We start from the raw sequence: 26,972 nt of genomic DNA on the forward strand, positions 1-26,972 counted from the left end.
GTTGACAAGGGTTGGTGTTCTTTGTATTGGTTGAGGTTGGACCACTACGAGAATTATGCTGCAACGGATTTTCACTCAAATTCTCAAGTAAGGTCCATGCCTCATCCGCACTTTTAGACATAAACATCCCTCCACAAGATGAATCAACCATGAATCTATGTGGGTTGGTTAACCCAGCATAGAAGGCTTGCACCAATTGCCATTTTGGAATTAAGTAGTGCGGACATTTCCTTAAGAGGTCTTGAAATCTCTCCCAAGTCTCATGGAGTTGTTCCCCCTCGCTTTGTGATTAGGTCTCGGTTGCCCATACTGTCCTTGTTTAGCTTTCGGACACATCTTGGCTGGATGCCCAATCTCTCTACAGTGATAACAACGTCCCTGGAAAGGACCAGTCTGCCTCCTCGGTTGATTTCCCGAAAACTGTTCCTGTCCAGTCTGAGGTACCCCAACTTGCCTACCCTGATTAGGAACCCTATCTCTCTGCACATCTATGTTTCCTTTGTTTTTCTTCCAAGGTTGACGTCCTTGAACTCTGCCCTGGTCATTGAACTTGGTACCACTACTGCTTCCCTTCTCCACTGTCTGGTGAGTAAAGTCTCGGTCAGCCCGCTTATTTCCCTTGGATTTTCGGTAATCACTCCTTATCTGGCAGTACTGTAAAACGGCATTAACCACCTATATGTAAGTAGTATATGCAGGACTACCTACGATCACCATTTTAATGGGCCATATTAACCCCTTAACAAAACGATCTCTCTTATTTTCTTTAGTATCACCTCCTCTGGTGCGAATAAAGACAAATTGATGAACCTCTGTTCATATTCGGCCACGGTCTTATCCCCCTGCTCTAGATCCAGAAATTCGGTCTTTATTGCTGATCTTACTGGTAAAGGAAAATACTTACGATCAAAGCGAGTCTGAAATTCAGCATATGTCAATCTGGTCCTCTCTTCAATGGTAGTGATAGACTCCCACCACTGCAACGCATTGCCTATCAGCATAAAAGTAGCTAGCATCAGTTTCTGCACTTTGGTACAGACTACCATCCGAAGATAACGTTCGCTTTCCTGTTTCCACTGATATGCTAACATGACATCTGTAGACCCTGCAAATGATGGTGGATTCCCTCTGATGAACGAGTGACGAGTTTTGTCCCATGAAATTGGCTGTGCTACCGGTTCAGGAGCAGGTGCCACTGAGGAGGTTGCTGGTTTCGTAGAGCAAATGCTACTCCTGCTGCTACAGCTCATGCAATGATATCAGCAATTTGAGGAGTAAATTCCTGATTCTCATCTTGATTTGGGGAAATACTGCGATTTCTGTTCACACTCCTTGTCCCACGTCTAACCATCCTTCTGTCGATTTAGAAAAATCTAATTGCAGTACATTATAATGGACCGACTAAAAGAGTACAAAGAACTTTAAGACTTAGGCTCTAATTATCATAATACACAACGCGGAAGTATAGTAACCACAGATCCCTAAGACACTCGAATTTGGAATGCTCTGATACCAACTGTGATACCCCACATTTTCCACTCATAAGTTGATCAGGCTTATACACGAAAAATGAGAGATATAAAAAACAATTGGTAATATACAAACATGGAATACAAAATGATAATAATAGAAGAACTTAGACAAGAAAGGAAATCTAAATAATAAAACATCCATCTATCCTTTATTAAATACAATACTCCTTTATACATACTTGGAAATCCTATGTCAAGGATTCCTCAATACAAACCCGAAAGTTCAACATCTGAAATAAATAAAACTGGAATGAAAATAATACATAAAACTGCTACCCTGAACAAGACCGTAAGAGTAGATGATTTCGGATGGTGGTCCCACACTGCTAAACCTCAACCTTGAAACGGGTACTGGCAGTGTCCTGAAATAACAACAATGGTGGGTCAAACCCACGAGCAAGTCTTCTTTACTATGACCCAAATCAGAAAATCAAATAAATTAATCATTATTATTCAGAAGTATACTATATATGTATACACCCTAATGAAACTACACAATGTATAATATGACCTCAACCAGAATCAACGGTGATCACTTAGACTCACACAAGGTGGTTAAGTGTCTCATTTCCCTACCTGGGAAATCAGCTATTAATACATGGTGCATGGTACTGACAACACAAACTATAAGTCCTACACAGTGGTAACATATTTCAAAGTACTAATGAATATACTGAGCATATCACTTAGGCAACACATGCCAATAATATTAAACCAAACACCCCGACAGTCACACATCTGTCTATGGCAACGAATGCATAAGGTATAAATGAATCTCAACTTATTAGTCAACTCACATGGTTCTATATGGCAACACATCCGTATAATGTAAATGCAACTTAATTTATTAAGCAGTCCACTTCTTACCTGAAATGCACACAGCATAATAATAATGGTTTACATATCATTAACAACAGAAATAATCTCATAATGTATAATGGACAATTTATATGAATAAAATCATGTAATCATTTAGTTTAACATTAATAATTAGTACCATTTAATAAAATAATAGCACCATTAATATTTAACAATGTCATTAAATTAATTACATCTGTTTAAGAGCAATCCGTACTGTAAACGATACAATTAATACTTAGAAACATTAATCGGACATCATAATAATTAATGGGTAATAAAATAATAATTTAATGTCCCGTTAAACCCGTAAATACCAACCATAGGCCCAAAAATGAAAGTTTAAGGTTCTGGAAATTACAAAACAGTCCTTAGGGGTATTCTGGACTTTTTCAGCAGTTGTAGAGGTCCCACACGCGCCCTCACGCGCCTCCATAAGCCTCCCCCATGCGCTGCCACCTTCCCCACTCTCACACGTGCCTCCACGCGCTCACACGCGCACGCTAACGCTTCCTGCTGACGCGGCACTTGCTGACTTGTTGGTTGCATTGTCTTACTATGGGCTCGCTGCAGTGGATGAATCTATCTTATCTTCACCTAATCCAACGGTTATTGATCCGGGTGTACTGCAGTAACATGAATTACGATGCACCGGATCCATCTGATTCTACCAATGGCCAGGATGCACGGGTACACTAACCTACAGTACGCCGCATCACACGGGATCATTCAAGTCACCTTCCTCACTGCTGGTGGTCGAAAACCTCGCCGGAAATTACAGAAAATCCCTGAAAAATCCCGAAAAATTCTATAAAAATTCCTAAAGCCTTAAATAATTATTCCTAAGCTTTAATTAATTATATAGGCCAATAATAAATTATCTAACACCCTAAATAATTAATATCACATTAATTTAATAAACTAAATTTAATTTATCATTGTCCTAGCATGGTTTCTAACCTAAAAAATAGCCGAATAAATTCAATGAATAATTTATGGATTCAAAGGGGAAAAGTAGATAATAACTTGCCTTAAGGATTTGAAACAAATCCGCCGGTTGCGCGTAGTCGGGTAAAATCACCTACACCGGTCCAAGCTTCTTTCTCTCTCTTTTCCTTTCACTCTTTTAGAATAGCTCACTGTTATTTTTTTCCTCTTCTATTAAGTGAGTTGCCTTCAAATGGTAAGCTAGCTAACTAATATATATACTAACTTGTATAATATAAATATTATAAATATCTAACTTATAATAAATACCAAAACATTCCTACCTAATTTAAGTTAAGGCAATACAATCTAAGTCAACCTATTTACATAAACTTATATAACAGTAAATGCAATCCTATCATTCCAAACTAATATCTAATGGAAGTCATGACATGTTTTTTCTTTATTTTTTTATTTTATGTAATAATACACTACAATACAAATGCACTACTAATATTGAATATAACCAATAAAATATATAAACTAACATTATAATATAAAGAACATATAATTAATATTACATGCACATATAAATAAAATAAATTTAAAATTTAACATACACAATTAATAGGTGAATAAATCTACACATTAAATAATTAACCCAATACAGAAATAATTTAAGTAAACTTTTTATGAAATATGGGGTATTACATTCTCCCCCCCTAACAAAGGAATTTTGTCCCCGAAATTCACTACATACCTGTATTAAAGAGCTCTGGATACTTGGCACGGATAATATTTTCCTGTTCCCAAGTAGATTCTGTCTCACTATAGTGGTACACGTACTAATGGAATAGTCTTCGTGCGCAGTGTCTGGTTCCTACGATCGAGAATACAGTAAGGTTGTTCTAAATAGGTTGCATCGGGTTGCAACTCAATCTCACCCACATCAATGTGTTGATATCGATCTTCTTCCCGTAGAAATTTCCACAGCATGGATACATGAAAAACATTATGTACCCTATGAAGATTATCTGGTAGAGCCAGACGATAAGCTACTGCCCCAATCATTCTTGTACTATGTCACTCCCACTGATTTCACTATCCTCAATGAATCTGACATTACCGGTTTCAACAATTCTTGTACTATGTGTAGGACAGTAAAACCTATACCCTTTGGATTTTTCTTGGTAACCAATAAAGTACCCACTAACTGTTCTAAAATCCAATTTCTTTTCATGTGGATTATAAATCCTAACTTCCGCTGGGCAACCCCAAACATACAGGTGCCTTAAACTAGGTTTCCTTCCTGTCCACAATTCAAATGGAGTTTTTGGAACTGCCTTACTAGGAACCCTGTTTAATATATACATAGCAGTTCTAAGAGCATACATCCACAATGATATGGGTAAAGAGGAATTACTTAACATAATCCTAACCATTTCCATAAGAGTATGATTATGCCTTTCAGCTACACCATTCTGCTGTGGTGTGCCTGGCATAGTGTATTGTACACAAATGCTACGCTTTTCAAGGAATTTAGCAAATGGTCCAGGGCATTTACCCGTTTCATCATACTTTTCATAATATTCACCACCTCTATCTGACCTTACTATTTTCACTTTTTTATCTAGTTACTTTTCAACCTCATTTATGTATACTTCAAGAGTATTCACTGCTTGAGATTTTTCATGCAACAAATAGATATATCTATAACGTGAAAAATCATTTATAAAGGTGATAAAATATTTTTCTCCACCAAAAGATGGAACATCAAAAGGTCTATAAATGTCAGTATGAATAATTTCAAGAAGCTCTATACTTCTTGTGGCTCATTTCTTTGTGTGTTTGGTTTGTTTACCTTTAATACAATCCACACACACAATAAAATCAGTAAAATCTAGATTTCAAAGAATTCCATCTTTTACTAATCTTTTTAACCTTTCACTGGATATATGACCCAATCTTTTATGCCACAAGAAAGATGAATTTTCATTAATTGAGCTACGTTTGGTTCCAACATTATGATGCAAGGTCAAAAGTGTTTAAGAAAATAAATCATCAAGCTTTATCTTGTATAAACCATCAACAAGAATATCAGAACCAACAAATTGGGATTTTTTGAACAAACTGAAACATCCATTACCAAATTTAAATGAAAAAACCATCAATATCAAGTTTGGACAAAGAAATCAAATTACGGGAAATTGAAGGAACACAAAGAGTTTTAAACAAATCTAAATGAGATCCACTATCTAAAACTAAACGAAATGTCCCAATGGCTTCAACTGAAATTTTCTCCCTATTCCCTATGAATAAGAAATCATCATTTGGATTTGTGGTTTGGGTTAAAAGGAATCCCTGCATCGTATTGGAAATATAAACATTAGAGCCTGAATCAACCCACCAAGTATTAGAAGGAACTTCAATTAAATTTGATTCAAAACATACAAAAGCTAAAGGCTTACCCTTCTTTTTGAACCATTCTTTACGTTTTATGCAATCTTTCTGAAAGTGTCCAGATTTGTTACAAAAATGACACTTATCATTCTTGCGTTTCTTCTTTTGAGTAGCTTGATCAGAATCCTTTATTTGGGATGTTGCTCGCTTAATGCCTTTTCCAGGCCTTTTCCCAAATTTTTTTCTAGCTTTTTGAGTCATGAGATGAACATTATGATTATCTTGTTGCTTAAGCCTTCCTTCCTCCTGAACTAATATACTGGCCAATTCATTCACATTCCATTTGTCCTTAATAGTGTCAGAGTGAATTTGAAATGGCCCATACTGAGTAGGTAAGAAATTGAGAATAAATTGAACGAGAAAAGTCTCATCCACATTCATCCCTAAAGTTTTCAATTTCGCAACAAGATTAGTCATGTCAAGAACATGCTCATGCATACTTCGAGTACCATCAAAATGCATAGTAGTGAGGTCAGCCATTAATTTTCCTGCAAGAGACTTATCTGCAATACGAAAACGTTCTTCAATATTTTTCAAATATTCCTTAGCACTATCAGTTTGGGGAAGAGTTGTTTTGATATTGTTTGCAATAGTCATTCGCATAAACATAATACTCAATCTGTTCGATTTCTCCCAAACTTTATGGAGAGACTTTTCTTCCTCATTGCTTTCACCAGGAATAGCAGTAGGTTTCTTAATTTGAAATGCTAAATCAAGATCTAGCACACCTAAGTTGAACTGAACTTGCTCATTCGATTCTGAGAAGTTAGTCCCATTGAGAATTGGAACAGATGAAGCATGCGAATTCACTGAAACAGGAAGATATACTGCAATAAAATAATCATAATAAGGTAAATGCTCATAACATTAATACTTTGAGATAACAACACATTTAAAAATAAATAAATACATTGTACAACTATGGTACCCCTTTGGGTAGTAATATCAAAATACAAAAAAAATGATGTTTAGATGTATTTATTTATATATAGCTTCATTGGTGATGCACAAAGTAATTAAATAGACAAGTTACCTTTGGATATCCAATATCTACCCAATTAAAAATTACATATAAACCCTTAATGTTTATTTAATCACTTAAAAATTAATTCCCTTTGAGGAATTATTTCTAATAATTGAATAAACCCAATATTCATGAATTTTACAAAAAATTATAAGCATCATTATTCATGAAATATTGCAAGTATGTCTACCACTAAAATTAATATCCATTAATCATTATGGTTAGGCCACTTTGGTAATTACCAACCTTTCTATAATACGAATATTTAATTATTTAGTGATAAATTCAACATTAAATTACCCACCATATTATGCACACATATTTTACAAAATCATTTAATTAAATTGCTAGTGAGTGCCCAAAAATTTCATAGATATATGTACTGTAGGTGTATATCAATAAGCATATGTAATCATGTACAAAACAAAAGACATCATTACAATTTGGCATCTCGTTTTACGCAGAATCAAAAGTAAAAATAAAAAATAAAATTTCATTCTCTATACTACTGATAGGCATGCACGAAAAACACTTAGATTTGTCTCATTATGCTTATATATATATAAGTTGCATATATATATATATATATATATATATATAACTATTAACCATTCATTAGGTACCAAATCAGGTCACGCAATTTAATAAAAATAACAAATCTAGTAATTGAAATATTATATGTACTGAGAGATATATTTTATGAAACCAAAATCTGACAAAACAGATCACATACAACATATATAGGTGTATCATAATGAGACAAAACTGATCACAGACAAATAGATCCGTGACAGTAATTCAAAAAACGCTACTAGTGTACGAAATTGAAAAAGGTTTGATCAGATCTGTTAAATTAAAATTATTTAATTGTTTAATTTTAATTTAAACTTAAACATATTATTTATGCAAATATAATGAAAAAATAATGAGTTCCAAAACTTGGGCTCTGATACCACATGTAAAAACCCTAATTAATTTGTGTTAAACATTAATCACAAATAATCATAAATCCCTAGATCTTAGAATTTCAATTAATTTCATATCCTCATAACGCATATATCTATATAGTTAGATATACATACCTCGATTCATGATATCAAACCTTGTTGAGATTAGGTCTAACGTCTAGATCCTTTAACCGCGAACTAATCTGCAACTCTGATCAACAGCCAAAGATGGAAACTGGTTTCTCTCTCCTGGCCTTTTGCACACATAAAACTATTACGCGTTATATCAATAATCGTACATAATTGATGGAATATATGCACTTTTATAAAGGTAGAGAGAGAACCAGTTTTCCTTTTAGTAACATAATTTTACTTTCCATCAAAGTAAGGAATTAGAAGGAAAACACTTCTCCAATAAGTAATTACCAAAAAGGTAATTATAAGTTGACCAAGAAAAATTAATTGATATCTATTTACTTAGCCACCAAGTAATATGTCACATGTCCAAATCATGTGAGCAATAAGTAAATAAATAATCTTACACCTTCATCACATCACACTTGGGAGGAACGCAACAGAAGAATATTTAGGAAAGAGAAATGTTCATAGAGAGTAGTGCTGGCCAAGATCAATTCCTCTATCACATCAATTCTTAGACTTGGGTTTCTAAAGGATTACGCTACTTCGACGAGAATCCTCACTGAATGGAATCTTCCTCCTTCTTACTGCAAACCTCCTCCCCGTCCTCCAGATTAACTCAATTATGACAACAACCGGACCTTGAATCGGACACCGGAATGTGGTTAAAATGATCTCAATTAACGGTTAAAATGGCAGTTATTTGATTGCTCATCTTTTGTTATTTTGGCTGGGCTTGTGCCCTAGATTGCCTACTTGGGCCTGTTTTACTTATGGTCTTGTAATGGGCTATGGCCCCAACCTTGTACATATTTCAGTTGCTTCATTTTCCCAAAAAAAAAAATCAGATTGCTATGGAAAAGTTTTTTTCTAGGGGTTTGTACTAAATTGTCAAACATATGGTTTAAACTACGGATAGTACTTGTAAAATATTATCAAATCATATCATGTCATTATTTACATCAAATATTTGGGATCATTTGCTCTAATGGGTTTGATTCAGCTGATCATAAGTTCAAAAAAAATCAAATGCTATATTCCGGAACTAGAATTTAACCGAAAAACCTAATTCTATTGCAACTAATCACAATAGCTGCAATTTCAGGTTTGGTGGCATCCCCCTAAAAGAAACCCTTCTTCTAAAATGTCGTCGTTGGGGCATTTATTGAAAGACATACACTAGTTGCTAAACAATTCCAAAAAAATTCGTCACCGTATTTATCGACAGAATGTTGGCATTGATCTCCGGAACTTATTTATTTATTTGGTCAAGGGTAATTTTATAGATGAAATAAAAATCTGTACAGAGATACATCACCATACCAGGCCATAGAAGGCCACCAAAACAAGATTTACAGAGCTTTACAAGATCTCAGCCACTTGAAATTAAAAGGCTGTGGTAGTCTTATGGCTGAGTTGTGGGCCATTGCTAGTGATGGAAAGTTAGCCTAGCCATTTTGCCTTTTGGTACACATACATGGGCCACTCACTTGTGCATGCACAAACTTGATATGAACCTGAAGTTTGGACTGAGTTTCGGGTCAAGGCTTTGAGTGAAAATGGGCTCGAGCTAAGTGGCCCCCAATACCCAGGGTTCTTAGTTCTACACCATGAGCTGAACCTAAGTAGTCTGTGCAGAATTTGTGTCTCCAATCTTTATCCTAAAACTAGACAAAATTGCACTTGGTTTTGAAAGCTCATCCCTAGAGCTCATTTATCTTTTTCCTTTAATTTAAAGCTATCAGTTGATTAAATTTATATTTTCATTTATTAGTATAGGGTTTATTATATATAGGGTTAATTATACGCTTTTCTGTAGTTTCAGAAATTACACAGACTCCCTTAAAAATGTAACTGACCTGTACAAACCTCTTTTACGTGACATTCAACACGAGTCAATGATGAATTTTACAAATTTCATGTACTGAATAAATTAAAATTCTAAAAACACCCTTATCTTCTTCAGTATAACTGGTTAGGAATTTGATGATTGAAATATACAGCTATCTTTATATACATATGTACACATACATAAACTATAAAGATATATTAGAAGCCCTAGGCGTAGCCGCCGTCGATCACCACGACGTCGTTGTCGTCAGATCCCGACGCGAAGCCTCTAGAGAAGAAGGTTAGAGAGAGTCAACTCATGCACATATTTAATTATAGGGTAATTTACACAGACATTCCTTATGGTTTGTCATAATTACAGACGACACCCTTTCTGTTTTTGAAATTACGCAGACCTCCCATACTTTTTAAAATATCTTACAAGGACCTCCTCATCTGTGACGGATGGTCAAATACACCTATAGAGCTATCAAAATTACTGAAATACCCTCTCCTTGGCATCTAAAATTACGAAACTACCCCTCTCAGTTATTGGGTAGGCATGACATCAGCTTGTCATCTTCTCCAAAAGCAAATTTTCATGTGTGTGTACAGAACAGAGAACACCATTAGCTTTGAACTACCAATATCATCATTCAAAACCCTAATCACCTCAAATAATAGTTTACTTGAACCAAAAAAACTTAAAAATTGGTTGAAAAGGAATACTGAATACCAATTTGAAGAGACTACCACTGAAAATAGAAAAGCTCACCGGCGTTGGAAATACTTGTCGGCGTCAAACAATAGCCACCGGCGAAAGAGAGAGAAGATGATAAATCTATAGAAACTCTGAATTCACAAATTTTTTTTTTTCACTTTCGGATTCCAAGTTTGTTAAAAGTTCAGCAATCTAGATTTTTTTTTTTTGTTTTTTTTTTTTTTTTCTCTGTGTTTTGGAAATTTGTGATCGTTTTGAATGGAAATTGGTGGCGCCCTAGTTCATGTTTCTAGTCAACTAGGAACAAGAAAAAGAATGACCAGTGATCCTTATGGCACTTCATTGAAAGACAATAAACCTGCAGAAAGTATGTGGAATCATAATTTACTGAAACAAGAAAAAATGTTGTGTCATAAATGGTATAGCAATTAAAAGGTAAATTAATTATATATTTTTGGGAGCAGTAAATCTAATGATCTTAGTCTATCATAGTATATATATCATGATATCATTTTGATGGTAATATATATATATATATATATATATATATATATATAGATGTGGTAGACCATATGGTCTGGTCTCTGGTGCCTAAGTTTCACATGATGTGTATTTCAAGAGATGACCAATCACTTTCTCACACTAGATCAGCAAATTCATGTTTCTAGTCCAAATTCTCTTGCAGTGCTGGAGGAATCGTACCCACCTTCGGCCGGAACTTTCAGGTCCAAGCTCGCCGGAAATTAGATTGTCTCACAACCTCGCCGTCCCAGATCCTCACTGTCGCCATCTCACAGCCTCACCGTCTCAAACCCACCACCACAACCTGTCGCGCCACAGATCCTCGCCGCCATCACAGATCCTCACCGTCACAGATCCTCACTGTCGCCATCTCACAGCCTTGCCGTCGCCATCTCACAGCTTCACCATCTCAAACCCACCACCACAACCCGTCGCCATCACAGATACCCACCACCACAACCCGTCGCCGTCACAGATCCTCGCCGCCGTCATAGATACTCACCGCCATCACCAACTAAACCAGATGAAGGCTATATATATATATATATATATATCTATCTATCTTTTAAATATAATATTTATTTAATTATATAGACTGGCGTTGACCGTAACTGAAGGAAGATCCGTGTAAGATATTTTAAAAAGTAAGGAAAGTCTGCGTAATTTTCGTAACAGGAAGGGTATCGCCTGTAATTATGACAAACCATAGAGGAAGTTTGTATAAATTATCCTTAATTATACAAGACTTGAACCATCACCCTTTTACTTTGGAATGTAAAGAAAATTTCACTACACTGTAATCCTTGGTCATGTATGATATTTTAGGCTTATATCAAATGTAACACATGATTATATTAATGTTGAAACTTGAATCTTGTAAATTATACGTGAATACACAAAAATTCGTGATTTCTTGACTTGTATATGTTGAATTTTGACGCGCACTTTTGTAGCCACTATGTGGCTGTAGTTTTGTTGTAAGAATTCCACGTTGTGGCCGAATCCCAGTAGCCACATCTTGTTATGCCCTCTTAAAAAGAACTCTAAACCTCTTTTTCGTGATCATACAAACATAGTTTTAGATAATGGCTGAATCAAAAATAATAATTTATAGACCAGTATGATTATTCAATTGCTTTGAACTCAATTGATTCTTGAAATTCTAGACGTGGCTTAACAAAGGCCCTCTGATGTTCTCCAATAATGCAGGCTTTATCTAGTTCATATCTGATTCTTATAAATTATTGCAAAATTTAAATTCTCACATCTCTAACAATAACATGACTCCCAATAATTTATCTAGCTTTTGGGCTATACCCTAAACTATTTGGTCAATTCTGACTGCGTTACAAGTCGTGTGCTCAATCCTTGCTAGCAGCAATAAATTGGCTGCAAAATGTAGCCAAAAAAATCTATGAAAAATATGTTCATTCCGGATGACACGTCTAAGACTTTTCAAAATCAAACAAAAGCTGACACTGATGGGAGTGGTCAAGACAAACAGACAACGTAATATATACGTGATACAAAAATTGATACAGATTGAGACACTGGACAACCCAAGGAAAATTCTAAGCATCGAGAAACCACAATTTTAAGTCATGTTGACCAAGTCAGCCTCTTGAGCACTATGGTCTGAACTAATTGAAGAAAGCATATGATCAATTTCCAGGAAAGGACTTAAATTTCTTCCAGTTTTACCACCATCACACACAAAGTCTTCTAATGTAACTTGTGCTACCTGGAATGGTAGTCATAGAAAAGTCAGAATAGAATTGTAATTTACTTCTAGTGCTCAATTTGGCATTCAAACAGAACATGTTGAACTTTCCATTGAATGTGCAATGTTGGTTTTTGTTTGACAAGTCATGTAACAAGCAGAAAATTCAAGACTTAAGCAATAGGTCTGTACAAATACTAATCTCTCAACCTCAGCTGATACATTCATATCACGTGGGCTTGAATTTATTCATTTCACATTTCATAGCATACTGGTCCATCTTTGGAAAATTTGATTGAAAATATTTGAATTGTTGACTAGGATATTATTGATCACAAAAGGTATAAAAGCTATTGTCTGAAAAAAAAAAAAAACATAATAATAGGAGCTTAAAAAAAAAAAAAAAAAAAAAAAAAAAAAAGATTACTCAGCATAAAAAGAAAAGAAATTTTTTAAAATTGCTTAATTCTTTGTTTAGGAAAAGGCTATCTATTGTGATGTGATCGAAAGCTCACATTAAACTTTGAAGAGGAATTTTTAATAAGTGTCTTGGTTTCTAACCTTAACTATCTAGGGTGTAGTTCAGTAATTGATGCTTCATTCACAGACCATTGGACTGACTTGCTTGTAGATTGATCTGACTCCAGCCCTTTTGGTATGGTCGCCTTGGTTCTGCTACGGCCAAAGACCGGAGGATGTCGAGGCAATTGTAGAGTAACAGAATAACTATTGAGCATAAGAACCACAGTTGCCATAGAGGGTCTGGCATCCACATCTTCTTGAACACACAATAAGCCAATATGGATGCATCTAATGACTTCATTTCTTGAATAAGAATCTGTTAGAGTTGGATCCATCAATTCCAAGGGTGTTCCATCCCTCCAATGTTTCCAAGCCTGTGACAATTTGTTAATTGATGTTAAAAAGATGTGTTGCTCCTAAATGCATGCTGAGATGCTCATATTGATATTGACAAAGAAGAATAACATTTGTAACATTCAGTTTGCACTCACATGGCCCAAAAGGTCTCCAACACCATCGGATTGATAGAAACTACTATTTTTCCTGCCAGTTATCATCTCTAGAATTAGGACTCCAAAACTGAACACATCAGACTTCACAGAAAATTGTCCATGCATTGCATATTCTGGAGACATGTAACCACTGCAACCCAGCATCATTGGTACAACAACGTAAGAAGTTAAGAACACAACAACAAAGTCTATTTGACAGTACTTCATAGTAAAGCAAAACATTTGGTGATGGAATGCACAAAAGTTAATGGAAAAGCAACAATTAAAGCAGACACTGTTTGAATTATCAAAATGACCTTTACCCTTCTTTTTTTTTTGGCCTCCAATAAGTGCTAATTGAGATTAGGCATTCTGAATTCATTAATGCATACTTTGGGAAAGAAAGAAGCAAGGGATGTCTGGGGTTCAAAACTTACTATGTCCCAACGATTCTACTCGTATTTCCTTGAGTTTGATCCACACCAAAAATCCTTGCCATGCCAAAATCTGAAATTTTGGCATTCATATTTTCATCTAAAAGTACATTGCTAGCCTTAAGATCACGATGTATTATTCTAAGTCGAGAATCTTCATGAAGATACAAAATTCCACGTGCAATGCCTCCTATAATCTTGTAACGTTTCATCCAATCCAACTGAAGTTGCTTAACCGGATCTATACATTAATCATGATCAAAAAAAAAAAAAAAAAAATTCAAGTTAGAATCAAGAATTTAGATTTCATAATACTAAATAAAAATGTGATTCAGCAAATAGACGAATCTAGTGTACATTATACTATGACTCACAATGTTTGGAACCCATAATAAATCAACATTTTGTAGGGCATTTGAACATCAATATATATGTTTATTTAAGATACCCTTTTTTTCTTTTTTTTCTTTTTTTTCTTTTTTTTCTGTTTGCAAATTCAGATAATGTGTTGTCATGTAGAACATAAGACAAAAATAGATAAATTTTTAGAGATGAACAAAACCAAATAGGAAATAGTCAAGGCTTTTGTTGGGGACGAATTCATAGACAAGTAATTTTTCTTCTCCTTCCAAGCAGAATCCCAGCAGTCTCACTAGATTTCTGTGTTGAAGCTTGGCTACCAATACAACCTCATTCTTAAATTCTTGTGCACCTTGTCTGGATCTTTTGGACAGTCTCTTCACAGCTATCTCTTGTCCATCTGCAAGTGTGCCCTGCGCATATATATGTAATAATATGATAATCAATTATTGAATGTTTTATCTGCCTTGTAATGTTTTGGAGTGCCTGAATGTGGCATAATTAAAATCAAGGGAGAATACATAAATATGGACTTTTGGTACTTAAATTACCAAACTGTGAACAATCAAAGTGGTCTACATCCATGAATTTGTGAGAACTATGAACTTCCACTGTTTGTGGAAATACTATAGCTAATCGTATAAAATGTTGTGGTTCTGAAATGTGAGCATAAACATAGTACTAATTCATAAGATGCTACTAGTATACATATTTGGGCATAAACATCCACACTGGTACCAAACTTTTGCCCCGCATTAGGGACTCTGGTCCTAAATTATGAGTGAAAATTTTATCATCACTTCAGAACTTTATGTTCGAATCTTTAAATTGGAACATATAAAAACTAGAAAAGGATGCAAAAGATTCAAAATCAGCAAAAAAAAAAATAAATAAATAAATAAATAAAAGCAGAATCATCAACGGTCCTAAATTCTGAGTGAAAACTTGATCATCATAACTTTATGTAACAATCTTATAGACATAGAAAAACTTGAGCATCACTTCCTAACTTCATGTACCAATCTTTAGACAGAGAAAAACTTGAACATCACTTCCTAACTTCATGTACCAATCTTTAAATTTGAACGAATATTTTATATCCAAAATTTCAAATTGATATGTATTTGCAAATGGGGTTTGGTAATTATTCTATGAAAATTTTATAAATGGAATTGGTTCAACTTGTTTTTCATAGTTCAGTAAACATGGGTGCTGAACCACATAATTTCATAGCTATCCTTGAAATAAAGTACAGTTTTATACAAACCATTTACCTTATAAACGGCACCAAATCCACCTTGGCCAATTTTGTTGTCATCAGAGAAGTTATTTGTAGCTTCTTCAATTGTTGCAAAATCAAATGACAAGGACTGTACTGTTGTGATATCATCCTCAGCTACACGATCAACCACCAAATGTATTGAAATCAGTAATATTTCTGACACTGAAAAAGTAAATTTGGTTTACACAAGTGCAGTTGGATATCTATATATATATTTTCCGTGTATGTGTATTACCAGATTCCTTTCTGACTGTATTGGATTTCTTCCTTGCTTTCTTCGCTATGCACCAGAAGCCAACAGACAAGAGCAGCACTGCCACGACTACTGGGACAACAATGGCAATAATTACTCCGGTTGAGATTCCCCCATTTCCTGCATCAAAGAAAACTACTTGATTGAAAATTCCATATGAACAAATAATATTCCCTTGATGAAATTAATTTGGTAGACTATGTTTCATACCCCAAAAAAAAAATAAAAAATAAAATAAGATGAAAGTGCTATACATTAAGTGACCCAAAAAATTTTGTGAGGGGCGGTCTTTTAATTTGTGGGGGCAAACTTATATAGTGAGTCTATTTTGTAATTCCAATTGTTTTTTTTTTTTTTTCATAAATTTTAAAAAATTTAAGGTATAAGATGCAAAAAATAATAATAATAATAATAAATCAATGGGGAGAATTATAATTTTAGTGGGGGCATTTTCAAAAATTCTCAAAAATTTTAAAGTATAAAATGCCAAAAAAAAAAAAAAAGAATCCAGTGCGGGCGAATTATAATTTTAGTAGAGACATCTTCATAAATTTCAAAAAATTTGAGGTATAAAAAGAAAAAATAAATAATCCACCCCACTGGTTCTATGTTGGGTCCGTGCCTGATGGTAAGGGTCATATATCGAATTCAGATCCTCTCATGTGCACTGGTAATATTGTGATCGCCACCAAATTAATTCTAATAAATTATGCACTGAACAAATTTCAGTTATCCTATGTTTGGTTGCATGGAATTGGTGCATCAAACTAAGTTTTCTTCTAATTAAATTATCTCCAATTCCAATTATTAATAAAATTATCTCCAATTCGAATTCTAAGGCAGCTATTATATGCAATGGAACATAGTATAAATGTCATGACATGAGGTTCTTTAAGCAATGTCTTCAATTTTAGTAGTATAAGGTTATAATTAAGGTATGTGGGATGTGAAGTTCATACCAGTAGAAATTGGAGGAGGAGGAGGAGAAAGAATCGGTGGTGTAGGCACCGGTGGTGTAGAGGCAGTGACATTGAAGAAAGGGTAAGTCTCGTAGCGAACATTACAGCTCGGAAATATTACTCTCCCCCCCTGCTTTCTGTCGCAGCAACCTGGAATTTTGCTAATGCCATCTTGAAGGCAGGTGTTGCAATCATTAGTAGACAGGTCCGGTGTGCACTGCACAAGTGAATATATCTTCTGAAACACTGTGAAGTTGGTCTCTTGGACTGCAAACTTCTTACCTGACCCGCCACTTGCTGCCCGAGTCGCTAACTCGTTCATTGCGTTCCCCATCACCTCCATAAACCGCACAGGCTCGTTGGTCACATTTTGTTGGTTCCACATAGTTATCCAAACTGATGAGTCCGCAATGGAGAAGATATTTCTGTTGGAGTAACGTAATAAGCAAAAGTCATACCAAATCACGGCCTCTGTCCTGTTGGGACACCGCTGCAGTATCTCTTGACTTGCATTTCGGACACAATCGTGACATTGATCGGTGGTGACATCGCCCCGGCATAGAAAGAGGCCGTAGACGGCATTGGGGCTGCGACCGGCGATGATGCTATAGAATCCGGTGTCGGGTTTGGTGGCGTTGGAGGAGAGGTTGGAGAGGAGGAGATTGAGATTGGCATGGTAGGTGCTGTTAAGAGTAGTGCTGTAAGTCGTGGTGTTTGGACAGTAATCTGAAAGAGGTTGGGAGCTGCTTTTAGTGGTGAGGAGGCTAAGCAAGCAAAGAAAGTAGAGAAGGGCTATGGAGATATTAAAGGAAGGCATAGTGGGTGATCAATCAATCTCTTGCTTGGATTTGGGCATAGAAAGAGGTTGTTTGGTTTATCAAAATCGATCAGATTGAGATATAAGTTCACAGGAAATGAGTGGTGAAGGTGTTAAGGGTTGAGGCGGCTTAGAAAGACTCGATTGATTGGAGTCAATAAAGCAATTATGATTTTTAGTTTGGAATTTTTACCAGATTGTTCGTTGTAGAAAATAATGAGAGAGTGATGACATAATTGATGAGGATAGGAGTGGAATGGATATGATAGGTTGGAATTTTCTTTGCACATCGCACCAAGAAAAGGGGTCACCCATTTTTGCCTTGGTCATTTGGGTTATCTGAATCATTACCAAATTTTAATTTTTAACCAACATAGTGGATCAAGAAGATGCAAAGCCACGCTTTAATTTTTAAAATCTATTCCTTTGATTTGATAATTCTTATTTATGAGAATAAAAGCAAATGTATCATGAAAGGATTAGTGGTCTCCAAAAATTTAGTGGAGGGTTGCCAACTTTGTATTAAGTGACAAAATAAAATATATGACATCTCGTTCAACCTCACAAATTTTTTTTTTTAGTTTCATGCTTTAACTGAAATATTAAATTTTAAAAAATTAATAATTTTAAGGGGGCATTACATAAATTTTTTATATACATATATGAAAAATAAAAAAATTACTATATATATTATATAAGGAGGGCAAGTGCCCCGGGCATACACTGACTCGGCCCCTTGATTCCTTTGAAACTAATTCTTTGAGTAACAATTAATTATTTTTAGTGCAAGTATCTCCATGCGGTGTAATATCTTTCCTCACAAGGGAACCAACAGTAACACATTGTATATTTGGACCTTAAAAAAAATTAAAAAATTTTGAAACGAAATCCATTACATGCATTTCAAATTTATAATGTTAAAATATAAGGGTGGCACTGACCGAATTTAAAATGTTAAAATAAGAAAAGCACTGAGTAAATGATAAAATTTAGTTCTTATTTGTTATTCTTTAGGGAAAAAAAATGTTTTCTAATAATCAAACAAGTCCTTAGTAATTTTCAAATTTCATAAAATCCAATCATTTCTTAATGGCATATTCAAAATAGTATAATATCTCATTTACGTTAACTCTTTCAAATTTTGTTTGTTCCAAACAAAATAATTTTCATTTGCATATATGTCCTTTAGGATTTAATGATGGTTATACACCTTTAGTGTTATTTCGGGAACTTGATTAGTAAATAAGAGGAAAGAGAAGATAGGAGGACATCCGTTCAATATTGCCCCGATAGGTCCTGTTAGGAGAGTAAGGGATGCATTTTTGGAGTGATTATATGTCAAAATGGGGTTTTTGTTTGACTAGTAATGCTGAAAATTCAAAAAATAGCAATAGGTGAGTACAAATGCTAATCTCTAAACCTCTGACGATACATTCATAGTCTGTGACGTTGAATTTATTAATTTCACACTTTATAGCATACACTTATTTAACTTACATTATCTAGGGTGTAGTTCAGTAATCGATGCTTCATTCAAAGACCATTGGACAGACTTGCTTGTATATTGATCTGACTCCAGCCCTTTTGGTATGCTCGAGTCAGTTCCGCTACCGCCAAAGATAGGAGGATGTTGTGGCAATTGTAGGGTAACGGAATAACGGTTGAGCATAAGAACCACGGATGCCATGGAGGGCCTGGCATCCTCATCTTCTTGAACACACAGTAAGCCAATGTGGATGCATCTCATGACTTCCTTGCTTGAATGAGAATCTGCCAGTGTTGGATCCATCAATTCCATGGGTGTTCCATCCCTCTAATGTTTCCAAGCCTGTGACAATTGAAGTTAAAAAGACGTGTGTTGTTCCCGTTGAGATGCTCAACTTGATACAATGGGTGTAATTTGAATTTTCGGGGCATTGACGTGGGAGTAAGCAATGGTTTGAAGTGGAACATCCGGTAGAATTACTGGGCAGTGACGTGGCTATAATTTGGACTGAAATGGTTAGGAGTTTGTTTTACGAAGTATTATTATCTCGCCGGCACACTTGCCCACAGAGTCTATCACAATCCACCCCCCTTGGAGGCCCGATGTCCCCGTCGGCACAATTCCGGCTAGGTCAGGCTCTGATGCAATTTGTAATGACTCACTCCACTACATGGTATGATATTGTCCACTTTGGATCTGCGCCCGCATAGTTTTGCTCTTGAGTTTTACCCTAAAAGGCCTTATATATACCAATTATAATGACACACCTACATATAAACACTTCACCTTTTCCTTTCCCAGGCGATGTAGGATTGTGCACCCGTAACTCGCCAGTGTGGTAGCCGCCTATCAGTGTCTCGCACCCGCCCATGGGGTCTTCACAACAACCTTGCTATTTCTTTCTTTCTCTCTCTCAATCTCTTTTTATAGGATCTCTTTCTATCTCTCTTTCTCTCAATCTCCTTCTATATCTATATCTTCTCCCCTTTCTATTATCTCACTAATTAAGGCAAATTGAACTCACGAAGGAGTATATTTGTTCTCTTTCTCCTATAATTGTATGGAAGTCAAAATCCTCAAAGAGACTATCGTTGACTAAATAGACTTGAACCATACAATTAGTTCTGGCACTCCCGCAACATACAAAATTAGAATCGATGATTTTAGCGTCAACACTAGTAATCCCACTACACTAGTAAAGTAAAGTGGGATTTAATGATGGTGATGCGCCTATAGCGATATTTCAGGAAATTGATTAGTAAATCACAGAGAAAGAGCAGATAGGAGGACATTCGATCAATAATTTCCATGATAGGTCCTGTTAGGAGAGTCAAAGATGCATTTGTGCAGTAATTAGAGATGGAAAATGGGATTTTGTTTGACAAGTAATGAAACATGCTGAAAATTTTAAAATTAGCAATAGGTGAGTACAAATGCAAATCTCTCAATCTCTGATGATATATATACACATTCAGATCCTGTGACCTTGAATTTATTTATTTCACTCTTTACAGCATACACTTACTTTTCTAACATTATCTAGGGTGTAGTTCAGTAATTGAGGCTTCAATCAAAGACCATTGGACTGACTGGCTTGTAGATTGATCTGACTCCAGCACTTTTGGTATGGTCGACCCGGTTTCGCTACGGCCAAAGATCGGAGGATGATGGGGCAATTTTAGAGTAACAGAATAACTGTTGAGCATAACAACCACAGATGCCATGGAGGGCCTGGCATCCACATCTTCTTGAACACACAATAAGCCAATATGGATGCATCTAATGACTTCATTTCTTGAATTTGAATCTGCCAGAATTGGATCCAACAATTCCATGGATGTTCCATTCTTCCAATGTTTCCAAGCCTGTGACAATTTGTCAATTGATGTTTAAAAGATGTGTTTTGTCCCTAAATGCACGTTGCAATGCTCATATTGATATTAACAAACAAAAATAACAAATTTAATATTCAGTTTTGCACTCACAAAGCTCAGAAGGTCTCTGGCACCATCTGATTCATTGAAATTACTATTTTTCTTGCCGGTTATGATCTCTAGAATTAGTACTCCAAAACTGAACACATCAGACTTTACAGAGAATTGTCCGCGCATTGCATACTCTGGAGACATGTAACCACTGTAATCCAACACATCAATTCAAGAATACAACAACAAAGTATGTTTGACACTTAATAGTAAAGCTAAACATTTGATAATGCAATGCATAAGCAACAATTAAAGCACAGACTAGTACTTGTTAGAAGGAAGCTAGCTGTTTTGTCTGAGTCGAAGAAGTGTGGGATTATCAAAATGACCTTTGGCTTTTTCTTCCCCACCTAACTTCTAGTTGAGATTAGACATTCTTTATCTGTTAATTCAAACTATGGGATAGAATGAAGCTGGGGATTTTGGGATTGGAAAACTCACTATGTCCCAACGATTCTTTTCGTATTTCCTTGAGTTTGATTCACGCCAAAAATCCTTGCCATGCCAAAATCTGAAATTTTTGCACTCATATCTTCATCTAAAAGTATATTACTAGCCTTGAGATCACGATGTATAATTCTAAGTCGAGAATCTTCATGAAGATAAAGAATTCCACGTGCAATGCCTCCTATAATCTTGTAACGTCTTGACCAATCCAACTGAACTCGTTTTGCCGGATCTATACATTGATCATAATAAATATTCAGAGTTAGAATAGAGAGAACTTAGATTTCATAACAATATTTTTATTTATTTTTAACAATCATACAAATGCAGTGTACTTAATGCCATGACTCACAATATAGAAACCCAAAATAAATAAACTATTTCTTGGCCTTTAGAACATCTATATACACAGTATATATGTTTATTTAAGATCCAATTTTTTTGTTTGCTAATTCAAATAGGGTGTTATGGAGATAATGTATTTGTAAGTAGTAGAACATAAAAAAAATAGATAAATTCAATAACTGGATAAATTTTTAAAGATGGGCCAAACCAAATAGGATATAGTCAAGGCTTTTGTTGGGGACGTATTCATAGATAAGCAACTTTTCTTCTCTTTCCAAGCAGAATCCCAGCAGTCTAACTAGATTTCTGTGTTGAAGCTTGGCTACCAATACAACTTCATTCTTGAATTCTTCTGCACCTTGTCCGGACCTTTTGGATAGTCTCTTCACAGCTATCTCTTGTCCACTTGAAAGTGTACCCTGTGTATTTATGTTATAATGATAATCAATTATTGAATATTTTATCTAAAACTTCATTAATCTGTAAAGTTTTGGAGTGTCTGAATTTGGCATACTTAAAATCAAGGACGAACTATATAAGTATTGACTTTTGTTCCTTAAATTACAAAACTGTGAACAATTCATAAGATGAGGACTAATTCATAAGATGTTATTGTCCCATGCACCAGTATGTATATTTTGGACTGTGGTACTAAATTACCGAATGAGTGAAAACTTGGACATCCCTACTTTATGTTCCAATCTGTAAATTTGAACATACACATTGATAAATTTATGAACCAGTGCATAATTTTTTGTACGCCAAAATTACAAATCGATGTGTCTTGGCAATTGGGGTTTTGGTCTTTAACAAAGTATATACAGCTGAAAGTTTATGTAAATGGAATTGGTCCAACTAGTTTTTCATACTTCAGTAAACATGGGTTCTGAACCATATAATTTGGTAGTTATCCTTGACATAAAGTACAGGCACTAACCACTTACCTTATAAACCACACCAAATCCACCTTCACCAATTTTGTTTTGATGAGAGAAATTATTTGTGGCTGCTTCAATTGTTCCAAAATCATATGACAAGGACTGTAATGTTGTGATATCATCCCCAACTACACAATCAAAAATGAAATGTATTATTGACATCAGTATTTGTCATACTGGAAAAAGCAAATTTGGTTTAAACAAGTGCAGTTGGATTCTTTCTTCTTTTTGTATTACCAGATTCCTCTCTAATGTTATTGTATTCCTTCCTTGTTTTCATCACTTTGCACCATACGCCAACGGAAAAGAGCACCGCTACCACAACTACTGCCACAACAGTGCCAATAATTACCCCCGTTGAGGTTCCTCCTTTTACTGCACCAAAGAAAGAAAACTGCTTGATTGGAAATCCTCTATGAACAAATAATATTTTCCTTGATTTTGTAGACAACAAAATAAATAAAATAGTAAGACTAAAGGGTAATATAATATGTTAAAGTGTTTATGCAATCCAGACCCTCTCCAGTGCATTGTTATCAATTTTGATCACTCCAGCAATGGCTTATACATTATACTACCAACAAATTCATGACTCTATGAGTTCATATTTACCTGTACTAGAACCCGGAGGAGGAGGAAGAACTGGCGCAGGCACTGGAGTAGAGGCAGAGATATTGAAGAAAGGGTGAGTCTCGTAGCGAATATTACAGCTCGGAAACAGAACTCTTCCACCCTGCTTTCCGCCGCAGCAACTTGGAAGACGTGCTATAGCATCTCGAAAGCAGGTGTTGCAATCATCGGTAGACAAGTCCGGTGTGCACTGCACAAGCCCATACAGCTTCTGAACCGCTGTGAAGTTAGCTTCTTTAGCACCAAATTTCTTACCTGACCGGTCTATCTCTGCCCAAGCCGCTAACTCATTCATTGTGCTCGCCAACAGCTCCATAAACCGGTCAGGTTCCTCGCTCACATTCGTAGAGTTGGGCAGAATAATCCAAACAGATGTGTCCATTGTGGAGAAGATGTTTCTGCTTGAATAACGCAATAAGCACTCGTCATACCAAACCGTGGCAACGGTCCTATTGGGACACTCTTGTAGGATTTCTTGACTTGCAGTTTTGACACAATTGTGACATTGATCGGTGCTAACATCGCCCCGGCATAGAAAGAGGCCGTGGACTGTGTTGGGGCTGCGACCGGCGGTGGTGGTATAGAATCCGTTGTCGGGTGTGGTGGCGTTGGAGGAGAGGTTGGAGAGGAGGAGATTGAGATTGGTGTGGTAGGTGGTGTTAGGAGTGAAAGTGGTTGTATTTGGGCAGTAACTTGAAAGAGGTTCGGAGCTAATTTTAGTGGTGAGGATGAGCAAGCAAAGAGAGAGAAGGGCTGTGAAGTTATTGAAGAAAGGCATTGTGGGTGATCAGACTTTTTTTTTGGGCATACAGAAAGGGGTTTGGCTTATCCAAATCAGATTTAGCGGATTCAGAAATGAGTGGTGAATGTGCAAAGGGCGGTTAAGGAAGACTTATTCATGGCGGTGATAAAGCAATTTTGATTTTTAGCCCCAAGACGTAGAGCACTGACATTGTTTGGTTGCAGAAACTAAAGACATTGATGAGGACAGGTGTCGAATATTGATGATATGTTGGAACTTTTCTTGCATTTAAGAAAAGGGTGACCCATTTTGGGCTTGGTTTATTGGGTTATTTTGTGTGAATCATAAAGCATTCTTTAAGCGCACAGTGGATCCAAAAGACGCACACGAATGTAAAACATGGACACTCTTTTTAACGTTTTTAGAATCTCACTCCTTTTTCTGAGATTCTGATTTATGTAACAAATTTTTATTGTCATTTAGCATCTGATAAATTCTACTCATATCATAAGACAAATTTAATAAAATGCTAATTTTGCCGTTCTAATATGTTAAATGATATTTTTAATCAATATATAATTTATGAAAAAAATAATAAAATAACATACTATTGTTATTAAAGTTTGATGGTTGTCACTGATTAGAAAATTATGTAAAATTATGAAATATAGAAACGGTGTATATAAAATATTGACAAACTTTAAAAATGGTAAATGAAATTTATCCTTATTTTTAACAACCATACCTTTGATTTAAGGAAAAAGCAAGTCCACCATGAAAGATTAGTGGAGTCCAGAAAGTGAAGTGGTGCCAACTTTGTATTAAGTGAAGTAAAAAAAACTAAGACAACTTTCAACCTCACAATTTTCTTTTCAATTTCATGCTCTAATTTAAAATAAAAAAATAAAAATAAAAAAACTCCATCTATCAAAAGAAAGATAAATTTTAAAATAAATAATCAAGCTCGATACTTTCACCAAATTACTTATTATATTCATATTCATTAAAATAATATCTCCAGTACGGTTCATTTCAAATATCATTACAAAATATCTAATGATAATACGAAATACTACTTTTGTCCCATTTTAAATGTCATCACTAAGAACTGTGACTTATAATTTTATTAATCACAATTTTCAAAGAAGACATTTAAAAAAATAACCCTAAATTGATTAATTGGGTTATCTGAATCAGGACCCAATTTTAATTTTTAGCCAACATAGTGGATCAAAAGGTTGCAAGGAAAGTTAATCATGCAAAGCCAAGCTTTAATTTTAAAATTTAGTCCTTTGAGTTGATCATTCTTTGTTTATGAGAATAAAAGCAAGAGCATGATGGAAGATTAGTAGTCTCCAAAAGTTGAGTGGAGCGTTGCCGTGACAAAATAGAGCATGACATCATGTTCAACTTCACAATTTTCATTTCAATTTTAAACTCTAGTTATAGTATTGTCTTAGAAATATATATATATATATATATATATATATATATATATATATATATATATTCTCTTTGGAGATAATGAAGATGTTTAATTTCTTAGAACATGTCATAATTTATAATTTATCACTAAATATATATAATTTTTCATTTTACACGCACTGAAAAAAAATTCTTTAACAGTGATCCCAAATTGAGCAATTAATGAAAACATCTCGTGGAATTAATGTGTATTTGGACCATAATAAAAGAATTTGTACTAGTTTGAAATGAAATCCTGTGTATGCATTTGGAATTTAAAGTATATTAAAATAAGGGTGGCACTGACTAAATGATAAAAGTTTAGTTCTTATTTGTTATTCCTTAAAAAAAAATAAAAATAAAAAAATAAAAAAATTGTTTTCTAACAATCAAACAAGTTCGTTAGTAATTTTAAATTTCATAAAATCCAATCATTTCGTTGGAATTTTCAAAATAATATAATATCTCATTGTATTAATCCCTTTCATTTCTAATTTCGTCTGTTCCCAACAAAATTGTTGGGAGTGGTTTTAGTTTAAAACTAAAAAAATGCTAATGACATCCGATCAATATTTGCCATGATAGGCTCTGTTTGGAACTTGGGAGGATAATAATAATTAAAGAAAAGCATTGTTATTATCATTGAGCACTTTACCAAAAAAATGCGAAGGGTTAAGTTATCAAAATCAAGTTGGGCCCAGAGGACTAAATGAAGCCGGGTCAATAAAGGATCCAGATGGAGGAATAGATAGGTTAGGTTGTTCGGTGTGGAAATGAGGAACCAGTCCATGACTTTGATGATGACAGGTGTTGGACCGTCCAATTTAACATTATACTTTTCTTTGGAAGGGTAGCTTCCATGGACGTCATTCGAATTTTAAGTGTTAAATGTTCTGATTTGTAAATTTATTTGATATTATTTTAATTTTAAGTATTAAATTTATTAAAATTTGTTAAATGTAAAAGTTGAAATCTGAATACTGTATATATTATATTTTTGTCTTAAATATTTTCTACATATTATATTATTGTTATAAAGATATAATATATAAAATATAAACACATATTGTTTATTCTATTATTTTTGGCCCAATGAAAAGACGACATGTGGCGAGTTCCAATGGAACTTACCACGCTG

At 34.9% G+C, this 26,972-nt stretch overlaps 2 protein-coding genes across 4 annotated transcripts in view; both read right to left on the reverse strand.

Annotated features, from left to right (window-relative positions):
- Positions 1-24,495, reverse strand: part of LOC132307637 (cysteine-rich receptor-like protein kinase 10) — a 51,698-nt gene extending 27,203 nt beyond the window's left edge. The window contains exons 1-7 of one of the 2 annotated variants that reach the window (XM_059805450.1): positions 23,611-24,493; positions 23,236-23,373; positions 23,005-23,126; positions 22,269-22,479; positions 21,710-21,947; positions 21,269-21,419; positions 20,656-21,148 (exon numbers count right to left, since the gene is read on the reverse strand). In XM_059805450.1, the coding sequence (XP_059661433.1) occupies positions 20,819-21,148; positions 21,269-21,419; positions 21,710-21,947; positions 22,269-22,479; positions 23,005-23,126; positions 23,236-23,373; positions 23,611-24,406 (1,986 nt within the window). In that variant the 5' untranslated portion in view covers positions 24,407-24,493 and the 3' untranslated portion in view covers positions 20,656-20,818. Of the gene's footprint in view, positions 1-20,655; positions 21,149-21,268; positions 21,420-21,709; positions 21,948-22,268; positions 22,480-23,004; positions 23,127-23,235; positions 23,374-23,610 lie in introns of those variants that run through there. The other variant, XM_059805468.1, reaches the window with a different exon arrangement.
- Positions 12,188-17,981, reverse strand: LOC132307611 (cysteine-rich receptor-like protein kinase 10). Of its 2 annotated transcripts, XM_059805430.1 has the most exons (8): positions 16,981-17,981; positions 16,004-16,141; positions 15,761-15,882; positions 14,689-14,899; positions 14,130-14,367; positions 13,693-13,843; positions 13,241-13,575; positions 12,188-12,700 (listed from the first exon to the last, which is right to left on the reverse strand). In XM_059805430.1, the coding sequence occupies exons 1-7, from the start codon at positions 17,795-17,797 to the stop codon at positions 13,246-13,248; spliced, it is 2,007 nt and encodes a 668-aa protein (XP_059661413.1). In that variant the 5' UTR covers positions 17,798-17,981; the 3' UTR covers positions 12,188-12,700; positions 13,241-13,245. The 2 variants fall into 2 exon arrangements, with proteins under 2 accessions (XP_059661413.1, XP_059661407.1); XM_059805424.1 differs by lacking the exon at positions 12,188-12,700 and having other exon boundaries at positions 13,071-13,575.
- Positions 24,496-26,972: the final 2,477 nt, after the last annotated feature.

This window comes from Cornus florida, unplaced genomic scaffold (genome assembly GCF_030987335.1).
Source record: "Cornus florida cultivar Cherokee Brave unplaced genomic scaffold, ASM3098733v1 CherokeeBrave_3.0.0_Hap2_Chr01, whole genome shotgun sequence".
NCBI classification, from domain to species: Eukaryota; Viridiplantae; Streptophyta; class Magnoliopsida; order Cornales; family Cornaceae; genus Cornus; species Cornus florida.

Excerpts from the sequence above, each read along its gene's own strand:
- LOC132307611 (XM_059805430.1), bottom strand. The coding sequence starts at position 17,797 with ATGCCTTCCTTTAATATCTCCATAGCCCTTCTCTACTTTCTTTGCTTG. Across the intron at positions 16,142-16,980 it reads TCCTCCTCCAATTTCTACTG|GAAATGGGGGAATCTCAACC; the intron begins GTATGAACTTCA and ends TCTTTGATGCAG. Across the intron at positions 13,844-14,129 it reads AGTAGAATCGTTGGGACATA|TGGTTACATGTCTCCAGAAT; the intron begins GTAAGTTTTGAA and ends GCTGGGTTGCAG.